The 16,874-nt window shown below is 49.2% G+C and overlaps 1 protein-coding gene across 3 annotated transcripts in view; it reads right to left on the bottom strand.

Moving 5' to 3' along the window:
- Positions 1 to 1,075: 1,075 nt before the first annotated feature.
- Positions 1,076 to 16,874, bottom strand: part of ACSBG2 (acyl-CoA synthetase bubblegum family member 2) — a gene marked incomplete at its 5' end in the record, with an annotated part of 37,412 nt that continues 21,613 nt past the window's right edge. For 2 of the 3 annotated variants that reach the window (XM_081846128.1, XM_081846130.1), the window contains 8 exons: positions 1,076 to 1,304; positions 3,686 to 3,932; positions 7,207 to 7,346; positions 9,608 to 9,825; positions 10,641 to 10,874; positions 12,486 to 12,527; positions 15,008 to 15,189; positions 16,108 to 16,284. In XM_081846128.1, coding sequence (XP_081702254.1) covers positions 1,228 to 1,304; positions 3,686 to 3,932; positions 7,207 to 7,346; positions 9,608 to 9,825; positions 10,641 to 10,874; positions 12,486 to 12,527; positions 15,008 to 15,189; positions 16,108 to 16,284 — 1,317 coding nt within the window. In that variant the 3' untranslated portion in view covers positions 1,076 to 1,227. The remainder of the gene's footprint in view (positions 1,305 to 3,685; positions 3,933 to 7,206; positions 7,347 to 9,607; positions 9,826 to 10,640; positions 10,875 to 12,485; positions 12,528 to 15,007; positions 15,190 to 16,107; positions 16,285 to 16,874) is intronic. The other variant, XM_081846129.1, reaches the window with a different exon arrangement.

Raw genomic sequence — 16,874 nt, 5'->3', positions numbered from 1 at the left:
AACAAGAGGCATTGGGGAGCAAATATCTCCCAGAATTATTTTGCTGTGGGTAGGTCTTACATCTGTAGTCAAGGTAGCAAAGTACAGGCAAAAAGGAGAGGGGAGGAAAACTATAAAATAACAGGAACCAGCCCCAGAAAGCTACACAGATGTTCTCCCAGCCTTGCAAAGCTTGTGGCATGATTGAATGGGCACAACTTTCAGATAAGAGTTTTAGAGTCCATTCTTGCATGCCAGGGAGTCCCATGTGCTCATTTCCCCCAGAGGGCAAAAAGCATGTTCACAGACAAGGATTTTCCAACGTCCCACCACCTTCAAACTTTCCCTCGGTGGCGCAGGAGGAACCGCTAAAATCTGGTTGCCAGGAGGACAGGGGAAACATTCGTAAGAGTCGCTGCTGCCTGTGTTTCTGCGAAAAAGGCTCCACGCAAACGGACGCTACAGCCGAGCCTCACCAAGTGAACAGACTCCAAAGTATAAATAATAATAATAATAATAATAATAATAATAAGGATTTTAGTGAGTGCACCGGATTTCCTTTTATCCACACGTGAAAGACATCTGTGGTTGTTTCTCGGTGGGTCGTGGGTCTCTGTGGGAGAGGGTGGGGGAAAGATCACACAACTATAAAGTTGTGCCGCTTTTCACCAACGAAGAAAGGAAGTCGGTTCAGTGGGGAGATGGTTTCACTGCAACTCCCGCCAGCCGCTTGCTAGAATAGAATTCTGTTTAGACGATGCTGCCAGTCTAAACCGCATGGTTCCCGCCCCCCCTGCAAGGCACAGTTAGGGGACATAAAACCACACTTTCTGTACATTCAGTTTCAAGAAAGGGTGAGGGTGGGTTGTGAAAGACACAGAGGTGGCAGAAAAGGTCGAGGCACATTGCCCGGGTGCAAAACTACAGGAGCAGGCTGGAGCCCTGTGCCAAAATTGGGTTCCTAAACCAAGCCCAAGGGGGGGGGGGAGAGACAGAAAAGTAGCAAAGGACACTGGTGTTTTGCAGCTGAAAAACTTGGCTTTCGAAGGGGTGGGTGGGACAGGGAGCAACTGGCGAGGAGAGAAACCAAGCTGAATTTGGGGAGCTGCCTTTATTGAAACCTCGCTTCTCAATAAGGGTAGAGGAAAGAGGAGCGAGAGACGGTGGCGCTTCTCTTTCCATATGAAGACGGTCCGTGCAGCGAAGATTGGATAGTATGCATTCCTCCGGCGATCGTTAGGTGCTCGTTTAGTCCGCGTAAAGCTGGTCTATTTGCTGTTTGTACATCTTGGCGACCACGGGCCTCTTTAGTTTCATCGTGGGGCCTGGAAACAAGAGAGGATATGTTAGGATATGTCCAGGAAGGCTGGAGAAAACACGAGGCTTCTCTGAAGGAAGTCCAGGTTTGATTCCTGGCACCGTCTCCAAGGAGCTTCCTGGATAGCTCAGGTGGTTCAAATTGTTGCTGATAAGGCCAAGGTTGCAAAGGGACGCAGATGGCACTGTGGGTTAAACCACAGAGCCTAGGACTTGCCGATCAGAAGGTCGGCGGTTCGAATCCCCGCAATGACGGGGTGAGCTCCCGTTGCTCGGTCCCTTCTTCTGCCAACCTAGCAGTTCAAAAGCACATCAAAATACAAGTAGATAAATAGGTACCGCTCCAGCGGGAAGGTAAACGGCGTTTCCGTGCGCTGCTCTGGTTCGCCAGAAGCGGCGTAGTCCTGCTGGCCACATGACCCGGAAGCTGTACGCCGGCTCCCTCGGCCAGTAAAGCGAGATGAGCACCGCAACCCCAGAGTCATCCGCGATCGGACCTAACGGTCAGCGGTCCCTCTACCTTTTTTAAGGCCAAGGTTGCAGGTTCGATCCCCGGAAGGGACAAGCTTGCATATTTCTGGGGGTTGGACTGGATGATCCTGAGGGATCCTGAAGGTCCCGTTTTAAACCCTGGGCAGTGGCTGCTACTCAGTGCAGACCAGAGGCTGCCAACCCCCCTCCACCCAAAAACTACTTGGAAATTTTGCCAATGCCTCTTGGCGGACCATTCCTTCATTTACCCATTGCAGAATTTTTAACCTTCTGTATGGTTTTTTCATAGTATCACGGCGCTGGAAGGGACCCCTAAGGGTAATCCAATCCAGCCCCTGCAAGGCAAAATGGCAACTAAAAATTTATTTACGCATGCAACAGCAGCAGCCATGTGCAGAACTGGAAAGAAGAGAAAACACCAATGTAATGGTTTTGAGGGGGGTTACTTGTGTGTAAATTGCCTTCAGTTTAGTTAGATTGTTTGCTCAACCATGCTTAGGCTCACAGCTCGCCCTCCGTGACCTGTTAGTCACTTGCAGAATCCGTCAGTGGGCGTTTCTTGAATCTCTTCCAGCATAAAAGCTGTTTGACCCCAAGTCTCCTCCTATGTTCTCTGCGCGGAACGCGTCTGCGCAAGTAAGGGGACGGCAAGGGCGTGCCAGCACTCTCTCCGCTGGTTTCGGTGGAAGGGTCTTGGAGCCCTGACACCGGTTCCTCCATCTCCCTCTCCTCTCTATTGGTGTCATGCTGAATTCCTTCCCCCCCGACTGGTTCCCTCTCCGGCATCGCTCTGGAGCCCTGCCTCCGCTTCTCGCCCTGATGTCAGTTCCCTGACAACCAACAAAAGAAGAATGGATTTTAAAGCGAAAACTACAGAGCATAAATAAGAAACCAACACGATGGACTACGCATGGAAGAATGAAAGCCCCTTTTGGAATATCTGAAAAAATACAATTAATCAGATGGAATCGTGAGCAGGATTTGAAATAGTGATACCATATGAAATAAGAGGGATATTTCTTAGGGGAAATGTTTATAAGAAGGCAGGATGTAAATGGGATGGGAGGTAAAAAGTAATAAAGGTAAAGGACCCCTGGGCAGTTAAGTCCAGTCAAAGGCGACTGTGGGGTTGCGGCGCTCATTTCGCTTGCAGGCCGAGGGAGCCGGCGTTTGTCCGCAGACAGCTTTCCGGGTCATGTGTCCAGCAGGACTAAACCGCTTCTGGCGCACGGGACACCATGACGGAAACCAGAGTGCATGGAAACACCGTTTACCTTCCTGTCACAGCGGTACCTATTTATCTACTTGCACTGGCGTGCTTTTGAACTGCTCAGGGGTCAGCAAACTTTTTCAGCAGGGGGCCGGTCCACTGTCCCTCAAACCTTGTGGGGGGCTGGACTATTTTTTTTTTTTGAGGGGGGGGGGAATGAACAAATTCCTATGCCCCACAAATAACCCAAAGATGCATTTTCAATAAAAGCACACTTTCTACTCATGTAAAAACATCAGGCAGGCCCCACAAATAACCCAGAGGTGCATTTTAAATCAAAGGACACATTCTACTCATGTAAAAACATGCAGATTCCCGGACCGTCTGCAGGCTGGATTTAGAAGGCTACTGGACCGGATCTGGCCCCCAGGCCTTAGTTTGCCTACTCCTGTGCTAGGTTGGCAGGAGCTGGAACAGAGCAACGGGAGCTCACTCCGTTGCGGGGATTCGAACCGCCGACCTTCCAATTGGCAAGCCCAAGAAGCTCGGTGGTTTAGACCACAGGGCCACCTGCATCAGGGATGGGAAGTAAGAACAGCCTGGAGTGCTGTTCTTAAGTTTAAAGAGAAACATATAACGAATTTGGAATCTGGATGAAGGAAAAGGATACCAGCTTCACCCACTCACCCAGTTCTCCGCCTGCGATGGAGAAATCCTTGTCTAGAAGCATCCACTTTTGGATTTTCTGAGCGTTCGAAGTGGCTCGTTCGTTGACGGACGTGACCCCTTTCTGAATGGCGCTGTACACAGCCGGGTCTTTGCTGTTCACAATGTCAGACACTTTGGTGGCCTTGCTGCCCAGTTTATGGCAGAACTCGATGGCTTGAGGTGTCAACGCGTCTTCCGGCTCTCCGGTTTCTAGGTTCACCATGCACTGGAACGGGAGAATGCATAAGGAGTGGCACGGTGGCGTCAGCCAACACAGGAGGCAGCAACACGGACCAGGATCCTTCCACACATCTTTCCAACCCAAGCTCTACTGAATTACTGGACTGAAGAAGTTAGGCCACATTTGCCCCATCTCAGAGGGAGAAGACAAGGGAGAAGAATGAGGAGGAGGAAAGAGTGACAGGGCTTTGGGAGAAGGGAGAGTCTGTGGCAGAGAGCAGTGCAGAAATCAGGCTGGTGGAAAGGGGAGCCAGGAGACAAGAGATGAAAGCCAGGCTGGCAAAGGAGCCAGGCGGTCTCCCCCTCCTGCTCCCTTCCCTGCTAGTCTCCCAGAACCAGAAGAGGTGTGAAGAGGGTGTAGTACAGACAGACACGCTGGCAGAATCTCAGATCGCTTGGGAAGGACCCAGGAGAAGCACAGCCACTTGTGGGAAGACACAGTCCCTGCAACTTGTTAGGATTCCTGCTCTACGATTGCAGTCATGGGATTCTTGTCTATCACATGACGGTGTATGTTTTGACTCCACAGAGTGGGAAGTGACGGAGACAGGATGTTTGTGTTCCTGTGTTCCGTGAAGTGGGACTCTTGTCCTTTGTTATTTTTCTCTTTGCTGTCTGATGCTAGAGAGAGAGGGAGCCATGTTGCAGTGCTCCATGTGTGTTTATATGTGAATAAAGTAGATTAGCCAAAATGCCGAGTTGCTGAGGTCTGTTACGCAAACTCTGCGGATCCCTAAGTGTGCCAGTGTCAGTTGGCATCGGTCGCTGTGATGTTTGGGCAGAAGAAAGCTTTTGACGCTCCAGAACGATCGACCAGGAGGGAGAGAACATGCCAGTCGGGCATGTGTCTCTGCCAGGGTCCTACTCGAGTGTAGGCTGAACTCCTGACACAACTGCCTTGGGGTGGGGGGAGGCAAGATCTACAGGAAAGAGTTGCTGTGCTCTCTCTGTCTGCGCTGTGCTGAATAAAGAGTCAACTTCATGAACAGCTTGCTATAAGAATTTTAAGGTCTCAAATATGGAATATTCATAAATGCACACACATATCTAAATATATGTGGCGGTTCCCTCACTGCGAGAGGCCAATTTACAGGGAACCAGGCAGAGGGCCTTCTTGGTAGTGGCGCCCGCCCTGTGGAACGCCCTCCCATCAGATGTCAAAGCGATAAACAACTACCTGACATTCAGAAGACATCTGAAGGCAGCCCTGTTCAGGGAAGTTTTTAATATGTGACATTTTAGTGTACTTTTCATCTTTCTTGGACTCAGGAGCTAAAAAAAAAAAAATGGCCAGGTTGCCCAGGTAATGCCATCAGTGACCATTTTCAGGTATCCTGGCAGGCCGGATTTCTGCTGTAGACCGCCCCCTTCTGTGATGTATGTCTGATGTGTGTGGGGTTTTTTGGGGGGGTGGTCTTGGGCTACAGCGTGAGCAATTTCAAGAGTCTATATAAGGGCTTGCGCACCATTGTTCGGGGTTCTCCTCCCTCCTACGTGTTGTGAGTGGGGACCCTGTTGCAACAGTTTAATAAAGATCAGGCTTACTAGCCGCTTTGCTTCTCAATATTCTCTGGTTGGCCTCTGTTATTTCCTCCTACCCATAGGGAACCCACTTAAGGACTCTATATGGGCTCCAGAATACCCCGTAAGGCAGACATGTCCGAAGTCAGTTTCGGGGGCCTAATCCGGCCCACCGGTCAGTTTAATCTGGCCCTTATAATAATAATAATTTATTATTTATACCCTCCCCATCTGGCTGAGTTTCCCCAGCCACTCTAGGCGGCTCCCAATCAAGTATTAAACAGTACAGTGTTAAATATTAAAAACTTCCCTGAACAGGGCTGCCTTCACATGTCTTTTAAAGATAGGATAGCTGCTTATTTCCTTCACATCTGAAGGGAGGGTGTTTCACAGGGTGGGTGCCACCACCAAGAAGGCCCTCTGTCTGGTTCCCTGTAATCTCCTTTCTCGCAATGAGGGAACCGCCAGAAGGCCCTCGGCGCTGGACCTCAGTGGCTGAACGATGGGGGTGGAGATGCTCCTTCAGGTATACTGGGCCAAGGCTGTTTAGGTCTTTAAAGGTCAGCACCAACACTTTGAAATTGTGCTCGGAAACGTACTGGGAGCCAATTCAGATCTCTCAGAACCGGTGTTATGTGGTCCCAGCGGCCACTCCCAGTCCCCAGTCTAGCTGCCACATTCTGGATTAATTGCAGTTTCAGGGTCACCTTCAAAGTGTATTTCCTGGGTTAAAATCCTAAAAAACACACCTCAATAACTTCAATCCTAAAAAAAAGGTCAACTTTGGTCAGCCCTCCCGGCCCTTCACTTCATCAGATCTGGCCCTCTTTGAAAAAAGTTTGGACACTACTGCGGAAAGGGAGCAGTTTTTTTCTTATAACAAGCTTTGCGGCTGCCCTGCTCCCAATCACTGCCCTGACACGGAAACACACGCCAAGATTGGGGAAGGAGACACCGACGGTTGAAGAATGGACTATGCAGAACTAGATAAACTAACAGGAAGGATTCGAAACCGGCAGGACCAGAAATTCACGGAAGACTGGAGTAAATTTACAGACTATTTGAAAAGTATTTGTGAAAATCAGGCGACGTTTGTAGGTTTGCAAGACATTTTGTGAGGAGTATTATTGGAAGTGTTGCCAAAATGGAGAAGGGGAAGGATGGTTTGTTAAGAGATGTAAAGGCAATATAAAGTTAAGAAATGCATAAGAAGTGGTTAAAACGGTGGATCATCAGAGGTGCTGATGGAAGTCTAAAAAGATTGTATAAGTGATAAGTTTTGTGGTACATTTTATAATTTACCGTACTTTTTGCACCATAGCACTCACTTTTTTCCTCCTAGAAAGTAAGGGGAAATGTCTGTGCGTGTTATGGAGCGAATGCCTGCGGGTGGCGGGGGGGATCTGCTGCAGTCGTGAGCAGAGGATCCATGGTTCCCCTTCCTTCCCTCCTCTGTCGTTACAAAGCATGGATCCACATGGATCCTCAGGATTTTTGCATTGGGCTACTCCAAACTCACTGTCAGATCACATGTCTGTGGCCACAGCATGAACCACAAAAAACATATATCCACTATTTCGTTTAGAATATTGTTTTTCTTGTTTTCCTCCTCTAAAAACTAGGTGCGTCTTGTGGTCTGGTGCGTGTTATAGAGCGAAAAATACGGTATATGTTAAAATCAATAAAAAATATTTTTTAAAAAAAGATTGGAGAAGGAGACAGGAAATAGCAGGACTTACCTTCAGAGTCATGAGCATCGCAAGGAATTTGGCTTTGTCCCCTATCAACATGACGTTGCTGAGGATGGGGACAGCCTCTTTGATGGCATCCTCAATAGGGACTGGAGGAATGTTTTCGCCACCAGCTGTGATGATTAGCTCTGGAAGGAGGTGACACAGCATAAGCCATCAGGAACCCAAACACACCTGAGCTACATTTCATAGTACAGTGGTACCTCGGGTTAAGTACTTACAGTGGTACCTCAGGTTACATACGCTTCAGGTTACAGATGCTTCAGGTTACCGCTAACCCAGAAATACCTCGGGTTAAGAACTTTGCTTCAGGATGAGAACAGAAATCGTGCTCCGGCGGCAGCAGGAAGCCCCATTAGCTAAAGTGGTGCTTCAGGTTAAGAACAGTTTCAGGTTAAGAACGGACCTCTGGAACGCATTAAGTTCTTAACCCAAGGTACCACTGTAAAGGTAAAGGTAAAGGTACCCCTGCCCGTACGGGCCAGTCGTGTCCGACTCTAGGGTTGTGCGCTCATCTCAATTAAGAGGCCGGGAGCCAGCGCTATCCGGAGACACTTCCGGGTCACGTGGCCAGCGTGACGAAGCTGCTCTGGCGAGCCAGCACACGGAAACGCCGTTTACCTTCCCGCTATGAAGCGGTACCTATTTATCTACTTGCACTTAGGGGTGCTTTCGAACTGCTAGGTTGGCAGGAGCAGGGACCCAAAGACGGGAGCTCACCCCGCCGCGGGGATTCAAACCGCCGACCATACAATCGGCAAGTCCTAGGCACTGAGGTTTTACCCACAACGCCACCTGCGTCCCCAAGGTACCACTGTACTTAGAACCAAAAGGTCTTTAGTTTGTGGGTGGGATTTAGGTTGTTTTCAATTAATTTCATTTATTTGTTATAGTAGTTCTGTGTGTGGGTTTGTTTACTGGCTGAGGGAAGCATAATTATATTGGCTTACTTTCAACGATAACTTACTCTGCTTTATGTATTTTAAAACCTAATAAAAAATATTTAATCATAACAATATAAATGTATTATTATTACTAATTGCTAGGAATTAAGTACTTAACCCGAGGTACCACTGTAATTCGTTCCGGAGGTCCGTTCTTAACTTGAGACTGTTCTTCACCTGAAGCACCACTTTAGCTAATGGGGCCTCCTGCTGCCGCCGCGCAATTTCTGTTCTCATCCTGAAGCAAAGTTCTTAACCCAAGGTACTATTTCTGGGTTAGCGGAGTCTGTAACCTGAAGCGTATGTAACCTGAGGTACCACTGTACCACTCTGTTCTCTCTTGGTCAGACCACACTGGCTCTCCTGGCTTCGCTTCGCGGGAGAGGCGCTGCACAGCTTTCCCTCTCTGCGCAGCGCCCCTTCAGCGAAGTGTGAATAGAAACGGAGCCCCTTCTATTTCTCTCCCGCTTCGCTGGAGGGGCGCTGAGCAGAGAGGGAGAGAATATTTATTTCCCCTTGTCCTCCTCTAAAACTAGGTGCGTCTTATGATCTTATAGAGCGAAAAATACGGCACTTTTTGTATACATGTTGGAAATTATATTATAATAAGTCCTGAAATGTAATGTAATGGTTGTGAGGGGGCTACTTGTGCGTAAATTGCCTTCAGTTTAGTTAGATTGCTTGCTCAATCATGTTTAGGGTTAGAGCTCGCCCTCCGTGACCTGCTAGTCACTTGCAGAATCCGTCAGTGGGTGTTTCTTGAACCTCTTCCAGCATAAAAGCTGTTTGACCCCAAGTCTCCTCCTATGTTCTCTGCGCGGAACGTGTCTGCGCAAGTAAGGGGAAGGCAGGGGCGTGCCAGCACTCTCTCCGCTACTTTCGGTTGAAGGGTCTCAGAGCCCTGACACCAATTCCTCCATCTCCCTCTCCTCTCTATTGGTGTCACGCTGAATTCCTTCCCCTTTGCTGGTTCCCTCTCTGGCATCGCTCTGGAGCCCTGCCTCCGCTTCTCGCTCTGATGTCAGTTCCATCACATGTAATATGATGTTTACTGATGTAATACCGATGTATATATATATAGTGGTGCCCCGCAAGACGAATGCCTCGCAAGACAAGAAACCCGCTAGACAAAAGGGTTTTCCATTTTTCGAGGCGCTTCGCAAGACGAATTTCCCTATGGGCTTGCTTCGCAAGACGAAAACGTCTTGCGAGTCTTGCGATTTTGTTCGCTTCCTCCCCCTTTTTCTAAGCCGCTAATAGCCGCTAATAGCCGTGCTTCGCAAGACGAAAAAACCACAAGACGAAGAGACTCACGGAACGGATTCTTTTCGCCTTGCGAGGCACCACTGTATAAGAATGTTAACAAATAACTAAAATGCAAATTAAAAAAAAAAAAAAAAGGATTCTGGTTCTTCTGAGGACCGTGAGAAGGGGGCCTTGTTTACCTTTGATTCTTCCCGTGATGTAGAGGAACCCATCTGCGTCGTGCTTGCCAAGGTCCCCCGAATGGAGCCAGCCCTCATCATCAATGGCCTCTTTGGTCTTGTCTTCCATGTTCAGGTAACCCATAAAGACATGGCGCCCAGCGAAACAAATTTCGCCGACGCCTTCGGAGTCCGGCTTGAAGAGCATCGTTCTGCAGCCCGTGATCTCTTTGCCGGAACTGGGGAAATGCAGGGAAAGCGGTTTTCGAGCAGTCAAGACCAAGCGACTTCCCCCTTTCCCGAAAGGAAAACAGCTCGCATGCTCTGTGTGATATGATGGGGCTTCCCCCTCTTCCCCAATCGATTTCTATCCCCTTCCATCTTTACAAAACGAAGTAACATCAAATCGAGTCACATCTAATACAAATTTAAAAGTCGACTTGCTGCCCCACTGCCTTGATGTTTCACTAACCACCCTTATTATTTGCTGCTCAATATTGCATACATTTCCAAATTACATTTCTAAAACTTTCAAAGGTGCAAGGCTTATTTAGGGGTGTGGCTTACACTAAGCCTCCCAATTTATGTTTTGGTTGGTTTTCTCAAACTCCTGTTTCTTGTAGTTTGCAAGTTTATTTTATTGCCTTTAAAGTTTTTGAGACGCTGCCCAAAATGGTCAGGGGTGTGTGTCTGTCTGTCCTTTCAAGGCCAAAAAGTTGAGTACGCATGCTTTCATAAGCAGTGGGGGGGGGGGGGGGAAAATTGTTCTGGCGGTCCTTATTTTAAAGCAAACAAGACTTAGTCCAATTATTGTGGGTTCAATTATTGTGGGTTTGCACGCAGATCCGAACACAGGGGTCGGTCGGATTACGGGCTTCTCCGAATTCCGAAAAACGGTTTTGGTACGGGGCAGAGAACAGGCACGATTTAAAAGCAATTGGAGAGGGGGGGCTTGTCGTTTTTAAATCCACAGAACACAAGACGGACCGGCCAACACAGAGCAGAAGTCGCAGGATCCCCCCCTCCCCCAAATAAATACAAATTACGCCCCTACCTTCCCAGTTTGTACGAACTCGGGAACGAAGCCGTGTGAGGCCCTGAGCTCTCACTCATGCCGTATAGCTCATATATACAAATGTCGAGGCTCAGGAAATATTCCAGGGTGTCTCTTGTGATGGGAGCAGCTCCTGTGTAGCATTTGGTGCAGCGGTCCAAGCCCAACTGTTTACGCACTTTCTTGAAGACAAAGCTCCTGGCCAGGCGGAAATTCAGAGGCAGCTCGTCGGACCTACGGAAATTAGACAGACAGCAATTTACAGAAAAGAACCTACGTTCATTTCATGGCTAGAACTCTCTCAGTGAGTGTCAACAATTCGTTCTGCTTGCGTGGTTGTGTCGTGCCGGTTGAGACTTTTGATCTCAGGGTCTTGGAATCGAGCCCCACATCGGGTAAAAATATTCCTGCATTGCAGGTATTTGGACAGAGCCTAGGGCTTGCCGATCAGAAGGTCGGTGGTTCGAATCCCCACAACGACGGGGTGAGCTCCCGTTGCTCGGTCCCTGCTCCTGCTAACCTAGCAGTTTGAAAGCACGTCAAAGTGCAAGTAGATAAAAAGGTACCACTCTGGCGGGAAGGTAAACAGCGTTTCCGTGCGCTGCTCTGGTTCGCCAGAAGTGGCTTTGTCATGCTGGCCACAGGACCCGGAAAAACTGTTTGTGGACAAACGCTGGCTCCCTCGGCCAGTAAAGTGAGATGAGCTCCGCAACCCCAGAGTCGTCCGCAACTGGACTTAACAGTCAGGGGTCCCTTTACCTTTTACCAATGCTACAATTCTATGATGGGAGGTCAACCGCTCCCAATATATTATTACTGTTTCATTTATTTTTTATGGGTTTTTTTGAACAACATTTCAGATTTATCAATCCATCATTCCACCTACGACTCCCCCTCCCTCCTTCCATGGTTCCCTCAAAATTTCAATTTCTGCTGCATATCAGAGTTACTCTATACCTTCACCTAATCTCACAGGAAAAACGAAGATTTCACTCCCCCCTGCTGCTCTCACTTCAAATCCGATTTGCACCCTAACATTTTGACACTGAGATTTTAAGTAAGGGTTGCCAAATGTTCAGAAATTCCCAGACGTAGCTGGGATTTGGCCGTCACGGAGGAAATCACTAAAATGATCGCTGGTGGGGGGGGGGGACCAAACCAATATCCTGCAAACATTTTCTTCTTTAAAATCAGTATTTATTTCAATTGTTTGAGTTTGCCTCTTGTGCCCTCCCAGACTAGACCAGGGCAGCAACCAGCAAGCAGTGAAATAATCAGAAGAATTAGATCGTTGCAGGTTCGATCGACAACTGCACAGTCCATCATTGCAGGGGGTTGGACTAGATGATTTTCAGGGTCCCCTTTCCAACTCTATTCTATGATTCTACAGTGGTGCCTCGCAAGACGAAAATAATTCGTTCCGCGAGTCTCTTCGTCTTGCGTTTTTTTCGTCTTGCGAAGCAACCCTATTAGCGGTTTAGCGGATTAGCGCTATCAGCGGCTTAGCGGCTCTTAGTGGCTCTTAGCGGCTTAGAAAAAGGGGGGGGGAAGCGAAAAAACTCACAAGACTCGCAAGACGGAAACGTCTTGCAAAGCAAGCCCATAGGGAAATTCGTCTTGCGAAGCGCCTCGAAAAAAGGAAAACCCTTTCGTCTAGCGGGTTTTTCGTCTTGCGAGGCATTCGTCTTGCGGCGCACCACTGTATATTAAAAACAGTTACAGCCTTTTACAGCAGGACTTCAATCTCCTGTCGATAAAGAGGCACAACAACAACAACAACTGGGGTGTGGGTGTGCTTCTCAACAGTGCAGGTTTAACCATACAAACTTCTTTAAAAAGTTATACCTGTCTTCTTCCCTCGAACGTTGTGAGCCTCCAGTTTTAAGTCTGAATGGGGGGGAAGAAAGAAGAAGAAAAGGCCCCCTCATCTTATCAGGAGTTTCACAAGTTTGTGAAGATCTTGAGTTTTGCAGGGTCCAAGCGGAACGCTGCCATACTATAATAATAATGGTAATGATAATGATAATGATAATAATTTATTTATACCCCGCCCATCTGGCTGGTGGCTTCCAACAAAAGATTAGAAATACATTAAAACATCAGTCATTAAAAACTTCCCTAAACAGGGCTGCCTTCAGATGTCTTCTAAACGTCAGATAGTTGTTTATTTCTTTGACATCTGTCAAGAGGGCATTCCACAGGGTGGGTGCCACCACCGAGAAGGCCCCCTGCCTGGTTCCCTGTAACCTCGCTTCTTGCAGGGAAGACTGGTGACTGGGAGCGGTCGCTGAGACCACCCTATCTGCATAACCTAGCAATTCTAAAACATAGACGGGATTTTACTCTTGCAAGATTGAATATATAGCCCTCGGCTGGACTTGAGGGACGATTCCAACAGATTCCACACGAAAAACGATTCTGTCCCTGTGGAGATGGCAGTCCCGAATCGGTGGCGCATGCCCTTCTGGCTTGCCCTCTTTGTAAAGACTTGAGGAATGAGATTATCACCCCTCTATTATTGCCCATTCCGGGTCGCCCAACCACTGCCGCAGTGTCCTTTCTCTTGGCAGATCAAGATGAGAAGGCGACAGCAAAGGTGGCAAGGTTTTTTAGCTGGGGAAATCAGAATAACACCCGCTATTTGACTATTGATTCAAAACCCTAAAATTTATATAATTGACTTTTTAATTTCTATTCTTTGTATATCGTATTGTTGTTCCATTGCTATGACCGATGGCTGACGCACATAAAGATTCATTCATTCATTCAGCAATGATACGTGGAGGAGGAGGAGGAGGAGGAGGAGGAGGAGTACTTTGGACTTGATACTCACCTTAAGGAGTCTCAAAGTAGCCAACATTCTCCTTTCCCTTCCTCCACCTCAACAAAAACTCTGAGGTGAGTGGGGCTGAGAGACTTCAGAGAAGTGTGACTGGCCCAAGCTCACCCAGCAGCTGCAGGTGGAGGTGCAGGGAAGCGAACCCGGTTCCCCAGATTACGAGTCTACTGCTCTTAACCACTACACCACGCTATAGGTCATAATATTGAAAAGGCAGCTCGGGAGAAATTATGGATCACAGATATGAAATTTATAGCACGCTACACATTAGGTCATGGGACGTGGGTGGCGCTGTGGGTTAAACCACAGAGCCTAGGACTTGCCGATCAGAAGGTCAACGGTTCGAATGCCCGCAATGACGGGGTGAGCTCCCGTTGCTCAGTCCCTGCTCCTGCCAACCTAGCAGTTCGAAAGCACGTCAAGGTGCAAGTAGATAAATAGGTACCTGTCAGGGCTGCCTCTAGGTCCCAGCTCACAGAGGACCAACGCCAGGCTGATATTATGTACAAAAGTCTTTATTGAAGTATAGTTTCCATTTTAAAGCCAGAGCGTGCAACCCTACGTCTAGACTCTAGATCGGCGAAGTCCTATCTGAATCACTTCCCCTTCCGCACCAGTTTAAGATCCTAGCCCTGCTCCACCTCCTGCGCTGCTCTCTTCTCCTCTGGGTCCTCCTGCCCTCTGGGGCATTGCCCTTCCTGGACTCTTCCGACGCTGAGTCGCTTAGCTCCTCCCCCTGCCTCCGGCGTGCTTTAGGACCCGGTTCCCAATCCTCACTCTCTGCTGTCCCGCGCTCCTGTACATTTGAACTTGCTTCTCGCGCCAACCCAGTGACCTTTCTCCTAACCGTTACACTGCTTCTATCACTGCTTCCCTCTTCCGTGACACTGGCCGGATCTGACCTCCCCTCCGTTGTACGACTCTCCGAGGAAGGCGTGGTCAGCTCTGCCTCGTCTTCTCTCCCTGGTGGGGAAAGTACTGGTCCCGATGCCTGGGACCCTTCCCCCCCACTCTGCTCTGGTGGGGAAGCTGGTCCTGATCTCCAACTACTACTCTGGGAGTCCCTGCTCCCCCCTTGCTCCTGGGGCGTTCCCCTTGGGACCCCCCTACCCCTGGCCACTGGCGCTCCCTTCTGTGAATCTTCCGATTCGCTGGAGAGGCTTATGGAATCCCTCGGACCACTGTCTCCTCCTACACTGCCCTCGGATTCCTCGCCCTCGCTCTCCATTTCCCATCTTCCCTGTGCCTCTGCTCCTGAGCCCCTGACAGTACCGCTCCGGCGGGAAGGTAAATGGCGTTTCCGTGCACTGCTCTGGCTCGCCAGAAGCGGCTTAGTCCTGCTGGCCACATGACCCGGAAGCTGTACGCCGGCTCCCTCGGACAGTAAAGCGAGATGAGCACTGCAACCCCAGAGTCGGCCACGACTGGACCTAATGGTCAGGGGTCCCTTTACCTTTATACATTATGTCCCTGCTGTTCTACCCCCAGGGGTCTGGGACACAATACAATGCCACCACATTCTTCCTACCCATTGATTCGTCTCAGGTTGGTCTCCAACCCGACGACTTTTGCCCAGGCGGCGATCCGCTTCTTCAAGGCGGAGAACTTCAGCCCAGCGGCTTTCATCCTCTCCTGCATCTTCTCCCAGACGCGAGGGACCCCCAGGAACGCCGTGGGCCGCACTTCCTTGAGGGTCTCCACCAAAGTGCCCTGGCGGGACATAAAATTTCAAGAGAGGGAGCCGAAGGTCAGGTGGGAGCAAAGGGGTCCCGGGTTCATTCCCCAGGGGGAGACCTGGAGTTTAGATTAGTAAAAATGTATGTGCTGTAAATGGGACGCGGGTGGCGCTGTGGGTTAAACCACAGAGCCTAGGGCTTGCCGATCAGAAGGTCGGCGGTTCAAATCCCCGCGATGGGGTGAGCTCCCATTGCTCGGTCCCTGCTCCTGCCCACCTAGCAGTTAGAAAGCACATCAAAGTGCAAGTAGATAAATAGGTACCGCTCCGGCGGGAAGGTAAACAGTATTTCCGTGCGCTGCTCTGGTTTGCCAGCAGGACTAAGCCACTTCTGGCAAACCAGAGCAGTGCACGGAAACGCTGTTTACCTTCCCGCCAGAGTGGTACCTATTTATCTACTTGCACTTTGACGTGCTTTCAAACTGCTAGGTTGGCAGGAGCAGAGACCGAGCAATGGGAGCTCACCCTGTCGCGGGGATTCAAACCGCCGACCTTCTGATCGGCAAGTCCTAGGCTCTGTGGTTTAACCCACAGCTCCACCCGCGTCCCTTCGTGTATAGGTTAAGAATGTGTAAAAAGCACAGTAAGATGATTCGGAAGTCAAAAGTATAAAAGTTAGAAGATTTGTTGTTAGTGTGTGTGTGCAGTTGTTACTGATGTACTGTTGTTTTATGTAAATTGTTTTGCAATAAAAAATTATTTAAAAAAGAAGAAACAACTTTGTGTTTTTTAAAAAAGAAGTTGTGTATGATGATTAATTTTTGGGGAATCTTTTTGGAGATTTAATAAAAATGACATGGGGAATGGGAAAAACACCCAAGTGCTTCTGCGTGTTCTTGCGGGGCTGTGGGTTCTGGGTTCTGGTTTTGTTTTTAAATTTTCCCGAACATCACCTTCAAAGCATCCGGTTGCGCAAAGCAGATGTGGACTCCAAACGTGATCGGCAGCCAGATGTCAATCATCTGCGCAGCCACATGGCTGAGAGGCAGGTAGCTGACCACAACCTCCTGACGGTCCGTCGCTTTGCTCAGGCCGACGTAGTTGCCTCCTGCCCGGGCCGTCCAGGTGATCTGCAAACGCACGACACTTCAGCAACAACGCAACACACACACATAATTATTATTATTTATTATTCATACCCCACCCATCTGGCTGGGTTTCCCCAAGCAGTCTGGGTGGTTTCCAGCAAAATATTGTGTTGGGTACCTGTGCCCCTGAAGGACCAGGAGCGCAGCCTGGGAGTCATTTTGGACTCACAGCTGTCCATGGAGGCACAGGTCAAATCTGTGTCCAGGGCAGCTGTCTACCAGCTCCATCTGGTATGCAGGATGAGACCCTCCCTGTCCACAGACTGTCTGGCCAGAGTGGTGCATGCTCTGGTTATCTCCCGCTTGGACTGCTGCAATGAGCTCTATGTGGGGCTGCCTTTGAAGGTGACCCGGAAACAGCAACTAATCCAGAATGCAGTAGCTAGACTGGGGACTGGGACCGAGACCACATAACACCAGTCCTGAAAGACCTACATTGGTTCCCAGTACGTTTCCAAGCACAATTCAAAGAGTTGGTGCTGACCTTTAAAGCCCTAAACGGCCTCGGTCCAGAATACTTGAAGGAGCGTCTCCACCCCCATCGTTCAGCCCGGACACTGAGGTCCAGCTCC

Source organism: Podarcis erhardii (genome assembly GCF_964252035.2).
Source record: "Podarcis erhardii genome assembly, chromosome: 18".
NCBI lineage: Eukaryota > Metazoa > Chordata > Lepidosauria > Squamata > Lacertidae > Podarcis > Podarcis erhardii.
This window is presented reverse-complemented; position numbering and strand designations above follow the sequence as displayed.